Source organism: Hydra viridissima, unplaced genomic scaffold (genome assembly GCF_058129835.1).
Source record: "Hydra viridissima isolate aposymbiotic clone 2 unplaced genomic scaffold, HvirCarnegie_v1 scaffold_1, whole genome shotgun sequence".
Taxonomy (NCBI): Eukaryota; Metazoa; Cnidaria; class Hydrozoa; order Anthoathecata; family Hydridae; genus Hydra; species Hydra viridissima.
Genome location: NW_028324300.1, coordinates 41,357,586 through 41,375,532, shown reverse-complemented (window position 1 = coordinate 41,375,532; position 17,947 = coordinate 41,357,586). Strand labels below are relative to the sequence as shown.

At 30.3% G+C, this 17,947-nt stretch overlaps 1 protein-coding gene and 2 pseudogenes across 2 annotated transcripts; all 3 read left to right on the top strand.

Annotated features, from left to right (window-relative positions):
• Window positions 1-2,756: 2,756 nt before the first annotated feature.
• Window positions 2,757-6,249, top strand: LOC145202592 (zinc finger MYM-type protein 1-like). Of its 2 annotated transcripts, none has more exons than XM_090098970.1 (5): window positions 2,757-3,248; window positions 3,373-4,015; window positions 4,091-5,807; window positions 5,880-5,983; window positions 6,145-6,247. In XM_090098970.1, the coding sequence occupies exons 2-5, from the start codon at window positions 3,388-3,390 to the stop codon at window positions 6,183-6,185; spliced, it is 2,490 nt and encodes an 829-aa protein (XP_089955096.1). In that variant the 5' UTR covers window positions 2,757-3,248; window positions 3,373-3,387; the 3' UTR covers window positions 6,186-6,247. The 2 variants fall into 2 exon arrangements, with proteins under 2 accessions (XP_089955096.1, XP_089955103.1); XM_090098977.1 differs by having other exon boundaries at window positions 2,758-3,248; window positions 5,880-6,042; window positions 6,145-6,249.
• A 3,359-nt stretch (window positions 6,250-9,608) lies between these two features.
• LOC149895073 (uncharacterized) lies at window positions 9,609-10,413 on the top strand (annotated as a pseudogene).
• Window positions 10,414-13,318: 2,905 nt separating this feature from the next.
• Window positions 13,319-15,893, top strand: LOC145200789 (uncharacterized; annotated as a pseudogene).
• The last annotated feature ends 2,054 nt before the right edge of the window (window positions 15,894-17,947 follow it).

The following is a 17,947-nucleotide window of genomic DNA, read 5'->3' as shown; positions in this document are numbered from 1 at the left end:
TAAGTAATATGTATTTAGGTTGTTTGATATATTTTATTAAACTTCTTTTGTTTTTATTATACTATATTTCTTTATGGCTCTTATTTTATTTTTAAATTTAAGGATGATGGTATGCATTCTTTCATCAACTCAATTACCGGTAATAGGGTATTTTTAGTCTTTGAAAGAGCTTAGCTTTCACATAATTTATTACTTTAAAAGTTAGTTTGTTTAATCTAAACAACATAAAAAAACAACGTTGCATTAAGTAGATTTACCAAGTCATTTTTTGTTAGAGTAAATTCAGCTAGTCTTTAATTTATCTTATTGTTTCTATGAAGTACATATTTCTTATTAAAAAATCACTTCACACTCTTGTTTTATTTTGAATACCCAGGAGGAAGAGATGCATTTTTTTCTTAACTCAATCACTGATAATCAGATATAGTAGTTTTTTTTTACTCAGATTCCTCAAGTATTATTCTTTTGTAAGGTTTTTGCAATTTGTTAAAACTTTTCCCCATATGTTTAGCTATTTGTATATTTGAATCATATCAATGTCTAGGTCATTAAGATCTCTCAGATCATTGAAGTATATGTTATTTGCAAGAGATTGGTTCTGGCATCTCTTCCCATCTCAGCTCTTTCAAATTTTTCATTATTCAAACAATAATTATAATTAATTTAATTAATTCTTACTTTTATTTACTTTTTATATTTTGTGATGAACCTCTGTTGTTTTTACTTTAAAATGCCATATTCCTTCATGTCACTTTACTTTTTAACTTTAAGGATGAAGATGAAATGGATTTTTTCAGTAAGTCAATTAATGATAATAAGGTAGCGCTTTTTTGCCCAAAGTTAATAATGTTTGTAATGCACCATGACTGCACATGTATATTTCAGCATCTATATTAAATGTCTATAAAAATTACATAATCAAGTTTTTGAAAAAGTAAATTTCAAAAAATAACTTTTACAAATTATTCATTATCTTAAATTATCTCAATTTCTTTAACTTAAAGTGTGGTTGATCAAGCTTAAATGGTCTATGTTTAATATATCTTATATTCTCTTAATTAAAAAGTCTTGCTTTGTCAGAATTTTGTTCAATTGTTTTTGTCAGAATTTTTAATTGTTTAATTGTTTTTGTCAGAAATTTTAATTGTTTTTAACTGTTGTCCCTTTAATATGATTAAATAAATTTATACCTGGATAATAATCCTTGATTTTTCTGATTACACAATATCAATTATATCCATATGAAATTATTGTTTTTTTACTAAAAATATTTTAGAGAGTACTACCAACAACATGCTAGTAAGTGTATTATTTAAAAATAAAATTAGTAAAAAGAAAAGAAAAGTAATCTTGCAATCTCTTATATGTATTATTTCTTCTTTAAAAGTCAGAATCTAATTAGATTTTCAGTTCATTTTAATCAAATCCTTAAAAATTAAGTTAAAAATTAAATATTCAAAATTTGACAAGAAGAGAAAACTTCTAATAGGTTTTGATTATTTTTATGTAGAAATTTAGATTGATATTAACAAGGGAATTGCAAATATAGAGAGCCTTATACTTGAATTCTTTTGATAGAGAAATTTTTAGTGAATTAAGTTTCACTTGACTTTCCTTCAATAAATTCTTTTAAACTAAATTTAGCTAAATTCCTTCATGTTTAATTAAATTTGAAAACCAAACATAATACAAGTATTGTTTTCACATAAAAAAAGTTATTGAAAACTTGGTATTAGTTCTTACTCTGACTGTTGTTAATCACTTATATATATCAATTATTAAAAACAAATAATTTTTAAGTTGGTCAAAGGAAAGGAATGAGTAATAGGTCAAGTAAACTGATAAAAAATGTGTTAAGCTATCTTCCAGTGGAAAGTTGATCAACTTAATGACTTTTTTTTTACTAATTTTCTTCTTTTTTAGTTACTCAATTTGACTTTGTCCTTAGAATGATTCATCAAAAAACCTGAAGATTTCGTGTGAATATTTTCTTTTTTCATTGAGTTTTTTTTTAGTTAAACTTTTAAGCCTTGTCTATTTATTTTCTATATTTATTAAATTGTATAACACACGTTCAACTTTGTCACTCTACATAACTGTGCGTTAAAATAAACTTGGTTTTTAGCTTTGGCAATTAAGGTAATAGGTTATAGCTCTTTTTTTTCTTTGGTGAATGCAGAAGTCAGTCTGCAAATTCAAGAATTAAGCACTTATTGAGCTTTGCATTTGATCGATATATTCTATTGATCGGTTACATAAGCCCACTTTTTTATTCCACATAAAAAAAGTATTCTTTCAAAAGCAATACTATGTGGATACAAATTACTCAAATTTTTTTATCCATATTTTATTAACCAGTTCTCTGTACCTAGAAAGCTTCACCAAGTCAGAAAGTAGTTTTTTATGTATCTTTTGTGTTTGCAGTGCCGTGGCAAAGGCCCCCCAAACCCCCCATTTGGGGGGGGCCCACGAGATATAAGGGGCCCGTTTTTTAAAAAATGATAAAATTTTTTATGGCATTTTATTATTTTAACAGATAATTATCAATTATATTCAAACTATAAAATAAAATAAATGCTACTAAGACAATTTTAATGTGAAAAAAAACAACTGATGAGAATGGACATCCTTGTTTAGTTTCTGTATCTATATAGTAGCTTAACTCTAAAATTTTTACTCATACTTTTATGAAAACACGGAATTTTTTAATCTTGACATGTTTCGTAGTTAACATACTACATTTTCAAAAGATTAAATAACAATTTAAAACTCTGGATATAAATATAAAATCAAAATTTGAAGACATTACAGAGAAATATTAACCGACAAATAGAATTGTTACAAACCAATAAAAATTATAATACAAATTATGATATCATAAATAGCATGCAAAAAATTATGTAAATAAAACAAACTAGATTGACAAATTTATATTATAATGAACAGTTTATTTAAAGATGAGTTTTCCTATTTCACATGGAGTTTTCACACCGGGATATTTCCCGGTGGGCCGTCAGCAATACAACATTTTAAAATTTTATAATATTTTAAAAAGTATTTTCTTTAATTTTTTTAATAACTTTCTAGAATAGTAATAAAAAATTGTGAGTTGAAATACGATTTGAAATATTGATTTCTGCGTGTCAGTTGCTTCATTTGACTGTATGATGTGTGTGTAGTTGGTTAAACCGAAACGCAATCGTCATTATTCAAAATTCGTAGTGAGCGTGGCTGAATCAGCTGAGCCGGTAAGTTTATTATTTTTAGGAGACATTATTATTTTTCATTTAATTTATTTGTATAAATTAAATAGGTATAGTACTATAGTAGGACCTAAAAGTAAATTTTATAAACTATCTGTTCTATTTTTAGGTATTAATTATTGGAATGAAGAAAGTGAAAAGTGGTGCAGCTAAGAGAAGAGAAGCAGCTGCAGCCAGGGAAGTAATAACTAAGTACCCCAAACTTACACAATTTTTGAAACCAGCAGTTCAAGCTGATGGTGAATCAGTAGCAATAACAGAAACCAATAATGATGTTACAGCCAATGCAGAAAATGATTCTGTTTCTTGTTTTGGTTTGTCTGCTGAAGGAGACTCTAATATGGCAATCTGTGAGTGTATACCAACTGCCACAACACTGCCACTTCTTTTTCTCAGTGATGATCCTTCTGATTGGCCAGAAAATGTTTCTGATGCACAGAGGTGTGACATTGTTGAACGTGGTGTAAAGCAAATTGAGATAGATTTTCCACACAATCAAGAAAGACGACGATTTTCAGTGACTTATTATAAACGACAGATGAAGAATGGAGAAACTATTGTACGGTCATGGCTTGTGTATTCTATGAAAAGTAATAAAGTTTTTTGCTTCTGTTGCAAACTTTTTGGTATATCAGATTCACCATTCCGACAAGGGATGAACACATGGGAAGGTTTATCCAAAAAACTGAATGATCATGAAACAGGAAGTACACATCTCAGGTGCTTTGAACAGTGGATGACATTACGAAAAGGTAAACTGTTTTAAAAAAAATTTTGTCATTAAATATAATAAATATTTATATATTTTACCAAATTCAACATTGCAGGCATAATGAATCAAACAACCATTGATGAGCATCAATACAAGTTGCTTCAAAAAGAGCGAAAATTTTGGAGAGCAGTATTGGAACGATTACTAGACATCACTCTATTTCTTTCTGCGAGGAATCTTGGATTCCGTGGTTCACAAGAGGTCATTGGTTCCAAGAACAATGGAAACTTTCTTGGGTTGTTTGAATTGATGGCGAAGTATGATAGTGTGCTCGATGAACTTTTACGTCGGATTCAGAAGAAAGAAACTAATGAACATTATTTGAGCAATGATACCCAGAATGAGTTGATTGAATTGTTAGCCAAGGAGATTGAAGCCGAAAACCTTTCCAAAGTAAAGAAAGCGAAATATTTTTCCATTATTTTGGATTGTACGCCAGACGTTTCACATAAAGAACAAATGAGCATAATCCTACGATCAGTAGTTTGCATTCCTGGGACAGGTATCAACATTTCTGAAAATTTCTTTGGATATCTCAAGGTAGATGATACCACTGGAAAAGGGCTTTTGGATGCCTTTCTAGATCAGACAAAAAAGTGGGAATTAAATATTCTTGACTGTCGAGGCCAATCCTATGATAACGGTGCTAACATGAAAGGAAAGGCAAAGGGTGTTCAAGCTAGGCTTCTTCAAATGAATCCCAAAGCTCTATATGTTCCGTGTGCAAACCATTCACTTAATCTAGTCATTGTTGACGGTGCAAAGTCATCCAACAGTGCAATTACTTTTTTCGGAGTTCTTTCAAGATTGTATACACTCTTTTCATCATCTCCTGCTCGATGGCATATTTTAAAGTCATGTATACCCATTTCTGTCAAGCCTCAATCCGATACCAGATGGGAAAGTAGAATAAACTGTGTGAAACCTCTTCGCTATCACCTGAAAGAGATATTAGAGGCATTAGAAAAATTGGAAGTGTATGCTCTAGAGAAGAGAGATGGCGCAACAGCTACAGAAGTATGTTCGCTGATGGAATATATGATGACATGGCCATTCATATTGTCAATCGTTATTTGGTATGACGTTTTATACCAAATTAACAAATCAAGTAAGCTTCTGCAGTCCTCTACAACTTCCCTTGATGTCTTGGATAGTGAAATAAAGGCCACATATGCATTTCTTCAGCAATATCGTGAAACTGGATTTTCAGACGCACACATGAAAGCATCAGAAATCGCAGAAGTGTTGGACATTGCAAAAATTTTTCCAGAAGTGCGTTCCCGACAAAAAAAGATGATTCATTCATACGAGTGTGCCGATGAAGCTCACACCATCCAATTAGAACAGAAGTTTAAAGTTGATTTCTTTTTACCACTCCTTGATATGTCAATGGGATCAGTAAAGGAGCGTTTTGAACAAGTCAGTAGTATCACAGAGCTCTATGACTTCCTATACCGTTCTGAGAATCTTATTCAAATCTGTAAAGAAAATTCTTTGTCTTTATATTGCAAAAATTTGCAAGCAAAGCTTGGCGATATAGATTCGGATGATCTGGAAATGGAATTAAAACGATTTGTCATAGTGGTACAGGAGAAAGAAAGTACTCACATGAAATCTGCACATGATTTTCTTAATTACATTTATAAAGAAGAGCTGCAAGAAACTTATCCAAATCTTGCCATTGTGTTACGCATAATCCTTACCTCACCAGTAACTGTCGCAAGTGCTGAACGTAGCTTCAGCAAGCTAAAATTGATTAAGACTTTTCATAGGTCAGTATATTTAATCTTGCTACTTTATACATAATAGATGTAGCTCTATGCATTTCTTTTCACTTTTTATAGGTCAACAATGGTTGATGACCGCTTGTCTTCTCTGGCGATGCTGTCAATTGAGAACGATGTGGCAAGAAAATTAAATTATGAGGAGATAATCAACAAATTTGCAAGTATGAAAGTTCGCCACAAGTCATTTCTGTGACAATTGTGAATATGTGATTTATTACAGGTTTTGAAGTATTACCAATATAATATAACAAACATTATTCTGATAATTATCCGTACATATACGTTTGTCTATACTTATATGTCTTATTTTTGATGTTTTTAGCCTTTAGAAAAAATGTGACGCATATATATCCTGTAATGTGATGCCACAAAAATAGGGCCCAAAAAAATGATTTGGGGGGGGCCCAAATGTACCACGCCACGGCACTGTGTGTTTGTTCTTTAGTTTAGGGAAACGTAGAACTGTAAAATGCCCTGTAGAAGGATGTTCAAAAGAAATTATTCACGACACCTGCAAGGTAAATTCCATCTTTGGTCAAAGAAAAGTTCACAGAAAACCATGTCTTATTTTAATTTACGTAAAAGGTCTTCAGATATACCAGTTTTAACCCATCGCCCATTTCCATCTTGCATGTCGATTGTGAGAAGGATTGATGACCATCTTAAAAAGGTTCAAAGTTTAAAACCTTCTAATCAAGATCTTAAAAGAATATTCAACACTTCAGGTAAATTTATACCAAGTGATGTTCAGCAACACACTTTTTCTTCACCAAAAAAGTATATAAAGAAGAATACTTCAACAAAAAATATTAACTCGTCACCTATCCCTATGATTGGGCCCTCTACAGTTGAGAAAAAGTTTGAGGAAAGCCACAATGATCTGGATATCCATGATTCTTGTTTCTCTGAAAATGATGAAGAAATAAGCATTACTAAAAGTGAAGATGAAAGTGATGATTTATTTATTCCTGAAGATTGTTTTTCTTTGCCCCTCAACAAAAGTATTCAAACTTTACTTGAAATGTTTCATAGTTATTTAATTGCTCCTGATAATCTTAGAGAAGGAGCTTCAGCAAGCAGAACTGTAAGCGACGTTCGGAAATTTTTTTCAAATAGTTGGCACCAATGAAGATATTTTTATAGTTTTAAATATTGAAACTATCCGAGAAAGTTACCTTTCAAAACTTCAGATCAAAGAGCTAAAAGCTGGAACTTTAAAAAATACTTGTTTTCCTTAAAAGATTTTTGTACTTTTTGATATTACATAAAACAGCTTTAAAAATATCTGGATTAGGGTTTTTCATTACTGTTTAACAGTAACAGTAAAACAGCTGTTTTTTGGTCAAAAATGAAAAACAGTAAACAGCTGTTTCTTCAGAACTGTTTTTACTGTTTTTAACGACTTTTTCATGTTTAAAAAATATTACGTATTAGTGATAAGTTAGTGTTTTTCCTTGTGTTTTTCAAAGAGAAGAAAATAAAATCTTGGGTGTTTTTAAAAGTAACACATTTAACAGTACGTATTAAATCATTTTAATTTGATTTAAGAATACAATAACAATGCTTATATATTTCAGCAATGTCGTCAGTATGGGATTTTGCTACAAAACGAAAAAATCCAAAAACAAAATCTCTCGAAGGACAATGCTCGCGATGCAACAAAATCATTGTCTGTTCTGAAAATTCTACAACTACATTGAAAGCACATCTTAAGACACATGGAATTGATTTTGAAAGGTCAGCAGCTGGCACATCCAACGAAGAACCAACAGCAGAGAAAAGAACAAAATCAATTTTTGAATTTTTCAATCGAAAATCCCTCAAAGAAATAGTTACAGATATGGCAACTGATGGTATTTCAATTAGAGCAATAACTAGAAAAAATTATATTTGTCAATCTATATCACGAGATGGTTACAAACTTCCAGCTAATGAACGTGATGTCATGAAATTAATTTTTGAAGATTTTAACGAGAAGAAAGCAAAAGTTGTTGAAATAATTAAGGAAAAACTTGCTAATGGAGCAAACTCAGTATGTGCATAGACGAATATACAACAATAAGAGGAAGACGATTCTTTGGAATTAATATACACAGCAGCGATGATAAAGTCACTATTAAAACTGGTCTTGTTCGCATTGTTGGATCTTGTTCTGCTGAAGACATGATTGTCGCTATGAAACAACCTTTAACTGAATTTGGAATTGACATGAACAAAGATATTGTTGGCTCAACTCAGGATGGAGCAGCAGTGAATAAAAAATTCATTAGACTTGTGGATATAATTGGCCAGTTTTGCCTAAACCATGCTCAACATTTGGGTGTCTGCGATACTTTATATAAGAAAAAGAATGAAATTGAGGAACACTATTTTGATAGCGATGAATCTGATGAAAATGATTGCTTTGATGATTGCCTTGATTTGCTAAATGATGACGACATTGAACAATCTGAAATTAGTTATCACGATTTGCTTAAAAATTCTTGAAAGCTTGTCAAATTCATAAAAAATTCAACACTTCGCAACAACATTTTTTTGAGTAAAGTGAAAGCTTTAACAGGACGTGAAATTGAACTACATCTTGATGTAAAAACTCGCTGGAATTCAATTCCAACCATGTTGGACTCGATTATTAAGACTGAAATGGCAATTCGAGAGAATTTATTTGAGTTCAATGCGACACACATTTTGGATTCAATTGATTTTATTGCTCTTCGTAATCTTTATGATGCTATGGAACCAATAAAACTTGCAGTTCAACGTTTAAGTCAGGAAGATGCAACATTATCAAGTGCTGAAATAATTTTGGAGTTTATGTTTAAAAAATTGTCAATGATCAACAGCAAAATCAGTGAAGAATTGTACAATAACTTGAAAATCCTACTGATGAAAGATTGAACAAGGATGTTATGAATCTTTTAAAGAGTTTAAAAGATCCTTCAAACACTCTAACAAAAGCAACATTGATATTTGCCGGTCGTCTTGCTTCTCGATTGTTTGGATTTGATGAAGAAACTGAAATAGATGAGTAGATACAATCCGAATCTGAAAATGTTAGTCTATCACTAAACGACGAATTAAACGTGCTTCTTCGTAAAGAACATACAACAACAACAACTGGATCAGATTTCAAATGGTTAAAATCGGAATTCACTCTTTATAAGAACACTGGACAACGTACAAAAAACCTTCAAAAATTATTCAATGCACTTTTAAGTATTAAACCAACATCAACTGACGTTGAGCGTGTTTTTTCAGTTTGCACAAATTTTTGCACAAAAATTAGATCGCGTTTGTCCGACGAGTCACTTAAAGCTCTTGTCTTTTTAAAATTTTATTATAAAAAATGAAGAAAAAATTGTAGTTTGTATTCGAATAGCTGAATAAATAGTTAAAGTTTTTGATCCTTTTATAAAATTCAAAAATTGCGTTTTTTAATAGCTTTATTTATTTAGTCTGCTTCAAGTAAAGCTTCTAAATTTATTTTTGTAAAAGACATTGACAAATATAAGGGCATTGACGTTTTTTGCTCCTTAACTTGTGTCATTATTTTAATTTCTTATAAAATTTTAAAAAACAGTAAAAACAGCTGTTAACAGCTGTTTTTTTTGAAATTGAAAAACAGTAACAGCTGTTTTTTCAAAACCACTTTTTTTGAAAAACCCTAATCTGGATGTAAAGCATCAGAATTATCTGACATGAGCTTAAAAATAAATAATTGGAGAAAAACATTTAACCGAGCAGATCGCGGAAATTTTTGGTTACGACAGGAACGTGATTGAGTCAATGATAACACCATCGCAAGTCTCAAGATGCTTTGATTCAAATAATGCAAAAGATGCTTGCACACTTTTTGACTTTTTTTATTTAAACCAAAGGCCTGTCACTCAAGCAGAATACACATCAATGAGGGACCATTTGTTAGTAGAAATACATATTGGAAATGCACATCGCTCAGGGGTTTCTGCTAATGTTACCATAGAGGAATTTAAAAGCCATCAACTTACTGCAGATGGGTCATATATCATTTCTGTAGAAAAGCATAAAACATTTGATACATATGGCCATGCACACATTACGTTGGAACTTGAAAAGTTTAAGTTGTTGGCTACATTTGTTACAAAAATAAGGTCCCAGATATCAAGTAATTGTAGAAATATTTTTATATCTTTGTCAGGTCTTCCAATGAGTTCTGGTGCTATAAGTATGCAACTTGGTTCATTGTGGAAAAAGGCAGGAATTTTTGAAGTTGAATCTGGTAAGCGCAATGTTTGTGCAACCCTTTTCCGTAAAGCAGCATCAACAGGTGTGCGTAAATTTAAAATAGGGGATTCACAAGAAGTTGCTGACCTAATGGGACACTCTTGCAACTGCAGAAAAACATTATTACACTCGTTGTAAAAGAGAAACAGCTGCAAGTGCTGGTAAAGCTGTAAGATCTTACTTTCTTAATCAAGATGTTATTTCAACTCCATTAACTCCAAAAAAATGCTTAACAAATAGTTTTAATGCAGTTGCTGATTTCAACACGAAAAGAAAGAAATGGACTACATTAGAAGAAAATATTTTAAAAAAAAACTTTTTCCAATGAATGTCCAAGTTTGAATAAGGTTGTTGAGAAAATGCCCTTGATAGGTATTGAAACCATGCTTAAAAAAAAATATGATAAACTGAGAAGTATTTGTAGATCTCCAGCTCTCAAGGTACATAGGACTTAAAAAAATATCAAAGCAACATTTTTTAGGTAATAACTAAAAAATATTGCTTTGATATTTTTAAATAGTCCCATCTCTTATTTGTTTACTCACATTAACTCAATATTAACAACAATTAAAAATTTTTATAGACCAATGTTACACCAAAGCGAGAAAAACTGTTCCGGAAACAAGATATATTGTTACTCCATTCTACTTGTGGTGATCTTATTAAAGGAGGACCTCTAAATCAACAAAGAATAGAGGATGCAATTAAGGAATCAAAATTAAATACAACATATAACTGGTGACAGTTAAGAACTAGAATTGGTTATGAGAGAAAAAAACAACGCATCACCATGAAAGTAAGTTTTACTTTGGGCTTTTACAATTTTTGCAAATTTTGCAATATATGCAATTTTTATACAAATTATGCAATTTTTTGTAAAAATTTATATGAGAAAGTTTTTATTTAATCTATTTCACATATTTAAATTCTGCATTCCTCTAGATAAAGTCAGAAGATGAGCTTCAACCCACTGAAACTAAAAAACTCAATCAAGCAACTGATTGATTGAAAAGCCTTCAACGAAATTATTCTTCTCCTTGGAGATTTGTCTAATAATTTAACCATCCTGTTTAAAAACTAAGTTATAAAAGAATATAAGACTGATCATATCAAGCAGCAGTTTTATTGGTTTTAACATTATTTAAGTTTTGTTGTTTAATGAATGTTTCAAATTTTAATCAAATCTCAGAGAAAACATTTGATTAAAGTTTAACTGTTATTTTTAATAACTGAGCTGGGTAGAAAGACTGAAATTGAATTATTGCATGTGGTGAGCAAAGTCCAATGGCTAACCTTCACGTGGTGCTCACTGTTAACTATGGTTTACTAAATATATTTTGTAGCTAAAATATCTCTTTTAATCATAAACTAATAGCCAAGGCGAATAAGGTAAAAAAAACCAAACACATAATATTAAACTTATAGAAAAATATGATACAGGTAAATGTTGTTTCTAATCTTAATTCGAACTTGTAGCATAGCTAACCATTTTGTAAATGTAACGGTTCTTTCTCTTAAACTATTATTTGTACAGTTTCGCAAAGCATGGTTACTATGTATGTATGTTAAAGGTAAAATTATCAAAGTACTATGACAATGTATTTTAAAGGTAAAATTAGAATGGTAGTTTCAATTGGATTAATTAGAACTATCATTTGCTAAGAAGTTGATAATTTAATTTCCTTCTTTTTGTCTCTTCATGTTTCTTTAAGAACAAGTGAAATGTTTTTATACAAATTTTTTTCAACTAAGGTCAAACTAAACTTAGAATCGGTATATGTTATTGCTTTTTCTTTTTAATAATTTTTTTTTAGTTCGGTTTATAAATGGTTTAGCTTATTTGAGCTGATAAATCGATCAAAGTTTTTTTTTTTTGGTGAAGTGCATTAATGGCGAAATTTAGATGATAGTTCTAAGCGGATCTTCTACATGATTGTATGGATTTAGAGACCAGACTGTTTGAGTTGAAGTCAATTATAATAATTTTGATGTGTATCTTAACTTGATAATTACGTTATCGACTGTGTATCTTGATTTACTAAATTTATATTTTTATTTTAATCATTTTTGTTTTCTATTTGTAAGTCTTTTGGTTGAACTTACAGCTCTGAAATATATAGTTCTCAGAGATATTCTGCAAGTTCATGTAAGTACATTTACATGAACAAGCGCACATGAATATGCGTTAGTGATTAACATTTTTAGTTTTATGCGTGTTAAACATCCAACAGAATTTTTGCACCAATGGGCATGCTGTATTTAAGAAAAATATGCTTTCCAGTTTGATTAACAAATTTTGCATGGCCACATTCAAAATTTGTTGAGCATCCATTCTCTTCACAAAATCGAAAAACGTGGAGTATCATGATAAGGACTTTATCATGATACTCAACGTTTAAAAATCTGCTTTCTAGAACTTCGATATTGTGCACTATCTTTCTTCAACTTACTCTATTAAACTCTATTCCATGATAGCTATATCTAGGAATGATTTTTCATGACAGCCATAGTTAGGTCAAAAAACAAAAAAATTGAGATTTAGAACATAAAAAAATTATGATATGTAGTGATGGTGGAGGAACTTTGGTAACAAAACTGAGTGACTGACTGAACTTTATAAAGTCTGTTTTTTTACCATTCCTGCTAGAAACTTAAGAAAATGTTGTTTTAAATTCCCAAAGTTCTGTATCCACAGTCTTTTTCCTTTTGCAATATAAACCAGTATGAGTGCCACCATGTGCAGAAAAGACCCAAAATCTTATTAGAAAATTATTAGAAAAAATAAGTCAACCTAAATTTTTTCGAATGTTTATTTTTTTTATAAAAATAATTTCTTTAAATAATTTATTTATCGTATTATTACACTGTTAAAAATTCTTTATGCAAAATTAATAATTTGATTAAAAGTGTTTCAATCATAGCATATATTTCGTGACTTTAATTCATTTTCTTACTTGTATCTTTCTCGGCGCCAATTATTTTGCGTTCCATCTATTTAAAGTTTAAATTTTAAACATTAGTTTTGGTACGAGTTGCGAGCGGGTTGTTTATTAATTTGTAGAACAAATTTAAAGTTGTATTTGTGATTCAAATTCAGTTTTTGTCAAGTTTTCAAATTTTGCGGTAATAAAGAGCTGGTAAGTATAAATAATGAAATTGTTTATGAATTATTAGCTTGCAAGTAATTTTTTATTTTAAAATTTTAGACAAGTAGAAACTGTCAGCAGCAATCAATGGAGAGTACTCATAATAAAGAAAAAAATGTTTTTAAAACTCATAATTAATAAGAAACCATCTGGTGCTCAATACAGAAAACGTAAAGCAGAAAAAGTTGATAACTTGAAGAAAAATTATAAAAAACTTGAAAATTATTTTACATCGGAAAATAGTGATTGTAATAAAACAAAGGAAGGAGAAAATGTTGCGCATGTACTTAGTGATACATAAAGCAGCGAGGAAAAAGACGGAATAGTATTAGTTGGAAATGTTCACTACGATGAAAAAGATATCGATAACGAAAATGATGATGGCCAAGATGGTGATGTAAATGATCGCACCAAAGAAACAGCAATCGATTACTCAGACTGTGGTTTGTGGCCATTTCATCGCAACATTCAATTTGTTGATTATGTAACTAATATAGGTGCAATACAAGTGAATTTGGACACATATCCACGCGGTAATAAAAGACGACATTTTTCAAATGCTTATTACAACCGAAAACTTTCAAATGGTGTGGTTATTTCACGACGTTGGCTTGTGTACTCAGTTTCTAAAGATGCGGTATTTTGTTTTTGCTGCAAACTTTTTGATTTCAACATGAATTTAAAGTTAAACGGAAATGGATTCAATAAATGGAAGAATTTAACAGAAGCATTAAAAATTCACGAAAATAGTAAGTCACACAGAAATGCTTATCAACTATGAATTGAGACAGTAATACGAATGAAAGCTGGTGAAACTATTAATAAACAAGAACAAAAACTAATCGAAAAGGAGAGTTTAAGGTGGCGAAGTGTTCTTGAACGATTGATGAACATTACTTCATACTTGGCAACAAATAATATGGCCTTCAGAGGTTCTTCTGATAAATTGTATGCAGTTAATAACAGCAAATTTTAGGGTTGGTACAATTACTCGCTAAATTTGATCCTATCATGTTAAACACGTCACGCTAGCTCTTAAAGGAGATATTTCTGATCATTACTGTGGAAAAACCATTCAAAATGAAATGATAGATATAATGGCATAAAAATTAACCAACATAATTATATCCAAAGCTCTAAAAAGTACATATTATTCTATTATTGCTGACTGCACTCCTGACGTATCTCACAAAGATTAGCTCTCGCTTACGATTATAATTGTAATTATATCAGAATATCCTATAAATATAAATGAACACTTCCTTCGGTTTTTCAATGTTAACGACACGACAGGTCTTGGTTTAACAGAAATCATAATTGGAGCTTTAAAAGATTTTAGTCTGAATATAAGCTTTTGTCGAGGGCAAGGTTGCGATAACGGTGCAAATATGAAAGGTAACAAAATAGGTCTACAAAAGCGAATACTAGATTTGAATCCTTTGGCTTTTTACCTTCCATGTGGAAGTCATTCTCTTAATTTGGTTATTTGTGACGCAGCGCAATCTTCACTAAATTCCATTAACGTTTTTGGCATAATACAAAGATTATTCACATTATTTTCTGCATCAACTTCACGCTGGAATGTTTTACTTAGTCATACAACAAACTTCACTCTTAAACGATTATGCGACACTCGTTGGGAAGCCAAAATTGAGAGCCTCAAAGCCATCCGATACCAAATAAGAAGCGTCCATGATGCTTTAATTACTATATATGAAACTGAAACCAAAACTCCCGATATTGCACACGAAGCGCAAACATTAGCAGAACAATTAAAAGACTCTAGTTTTTTAGTTTCTTTAATTGCATGGCACAATGTACTATTCCAAGTAAACGTTGTTAGTAAAGCAATGCAAGCCAAAGACATGGATCTAGTACAGTGCGCTGAAATTTTAAAAAAATGCATGACATTTTTGGAAAATTACAGAACGTTTGGCTTTAAACAAGCAACGGTTGATGCCAAAGAGTTAGGCTGAAGATTTAAACATCGATCCAATATTTAAGCCGCTTAAAAGAGTGCGACGAGTGAAACGTCATTATGATGAAAATGCTGCTGACGAACCAATTCAAAATCCCGAGAAGAAACTTGAAGTGACATTTTTTAACCCTTTATTAGAAACATGTCTGTCGTCAATAAATGAAAGATTTGAACAACTTAATGAATATGTAAATATATGGAGTTTTTTATTTAATTTGGATAATTTGCCCATCAAGAATGAACTTTTAAAATTGTGTAAACAATTACAAGAAAAAATAACTGTAAATACAAAATCAGAAATTGATTGTGCTATGCTATGCGACGAACTAATAAGTGTATTTCATTAAAGATAAATTAAGCAATGTTGAAAATGAAATAAATACAAAAGAGATGACACCACTTTTTGTACTGAATTTTATTAAAAAACATTGTCTACAAGAGTTATATTCAAATACATGGATTGTTCTGCGCATTCTTCTTACAATACCTGCTACTGTTGCTTGTGGAGAACGTAGTTTTTCTAAACTGAAGTTAATCAAAACATATTTAAGAAATACCATGGTGCAAGATCGACTTAATTCTCTATCTATGTTATCAATCGAGCAAGAAATAGCTGAAAATTTAGATTTTTCTAGTTTGATAAGAGATTTCGCAGACAAAAAAGCTAGAAAAGTTACATTTTAAAATTTAATAACTCTTGTTTATATAGTTAGAGGATTTATTATATGTTTAATAAAAACATTTGTTATTTTAAAAGCAGCGTTGCGTTGTCTATTTATTTAGTCAATCATTTCTATAAACCCATATCATGAAAAGTCTAAGTTTATAATTTTAATTAAAAATTAATTAAATAAGAAACTTGATGCACAATATGGATCTCTTTGCATTAAACTATATTCCCTTCAGCACTCTTGATTATCATTTTATAGCATTGGTCTCGTTGTTAATGGTAACAACCACCCCTTATATACCTAGAAGCGCGTTCACAAGTTTTGCCCAACCTGTCAAAAAAGCTAAGGCCGGCGCTGTGTACAGTAACGTGACGTGATTTGGTATAGTTACTTTACACTTACTTAACAGTTTTTTTGAAATATTTTTTTATCATACTCATTTATTGGTCTTTAATCTATAATAAAAAAGTATAAATATGTTGATTGCAATATTTAGACATTCATTTAACAAAGAAGATCCCAAGTCTAAAAAAAGAGGAAATATTGAAAAAAGAAAAAACTTTTAGATGGTCTCGGTTGCAGATTAGACTTAAACCAGCACCCCTTCCTTGGTGTTGTGAAAGATTCTTGTTTTTCAAATGTTTGATCAACATTTGGATTAGATAAATGTATTCTCGAAATTTCTCATAACTATATTGAGGCTGTAAGTTTTCCAACATATTTTTTTTTTGTATTATAGTTTTTGTTAGTTATTTTTTGTTTAAGAGATTTAATAGTATTAGAATTTTGGTTTTAGAGTTTGTTTTGGGTGGTTAATGTGTAACAACAAAAAACACAAATTAATTTAGAAAATGTTATTAAAATAATGGCAATAATGTCGACAATGATGCTAAGTTTTTCATTAAATGAATTGTCTAAATCTGGTAAGTTTACACATTGAAGGAAAATTCTCATGATTTTTAACATCATAAACAATTAGTTTTACTGAGTATGATGAAATAAAAAAAATAGTTTCTATAAATCCAAAATATTATGGAAGGTGTAAGGGGGCATTATATTTACAGCACTATATATAAGGTATAAAAAAAGAAAGAGGATATATTGAAAAGTTCGAATTAGTATTATAGATATTTATGATCTACATTTATTTACAAGCATATTTGCTATAAATTATAATATTATGTCATCCATATCTTTTTTATTTTGTAAAAGTAGTGCTAAAATGGATGCAACCACTACAGAAGCAAACGATACAAATTGAAGCAGAATTCTACTGCGCGATCATGGTGGCAATCTGATATGAATAGCAGAATAGCACAATTGTCGAATGGTTTTCAATCGAATATTGTATAATAATAGTTTTTTGTTTCTTAAAAATATTTTGAAATTCAAACCTGCTTTTTTAAGTTGATTCATAAAAATTAAAAATCAGACCAAATAATCATACGCCTAATACATCTTATTACCCTTAAAATAATGTTGTAAAACAGCGAATTTTTCAAAAAATATCTATTAACTTTACCGATATTAAATGAAAAGATGAACCACCTTTTTGATAAAAAACACGCAAGAAATCGCATCTGTTTAATAAATAAAAAAAAAAAACTACTCCCGATTGTGAAAAACATTTTTAAATTAATTAAGAAAATGGGAAGAATAAGAGAGAAAATTTTGGTACTAAGATGGGATTGCCCAATTAAAACCCTTAACAAACCCAGTTAGGACCCAGTTCTATCCCGCTGACAGAATCACGATAGGATCCAGGTGGGAACCCCAGTTGGGACACAGTTATTTAGCCCAATAGGGTCTCAGCTGGGAAACAGTTGTAATGGTTAACTGGGCTGTCACCCAATTTCTTACTTTTAGGTTATGAATTCATTTTTCATCTTTAATCACAATTCTGTGAAAAATGGATTCATTCTTTGCCTTTGAAAAAATAACTAAAGCATGATTAAAAGCCTCTTATTGTCTTTTTTCTTCATCATGTGATTTTTAATAATTCCCATCGCTATCAAACATTATAATATTACAACTAGTAATAATATTTTAACAAGTCATTAATTGTTT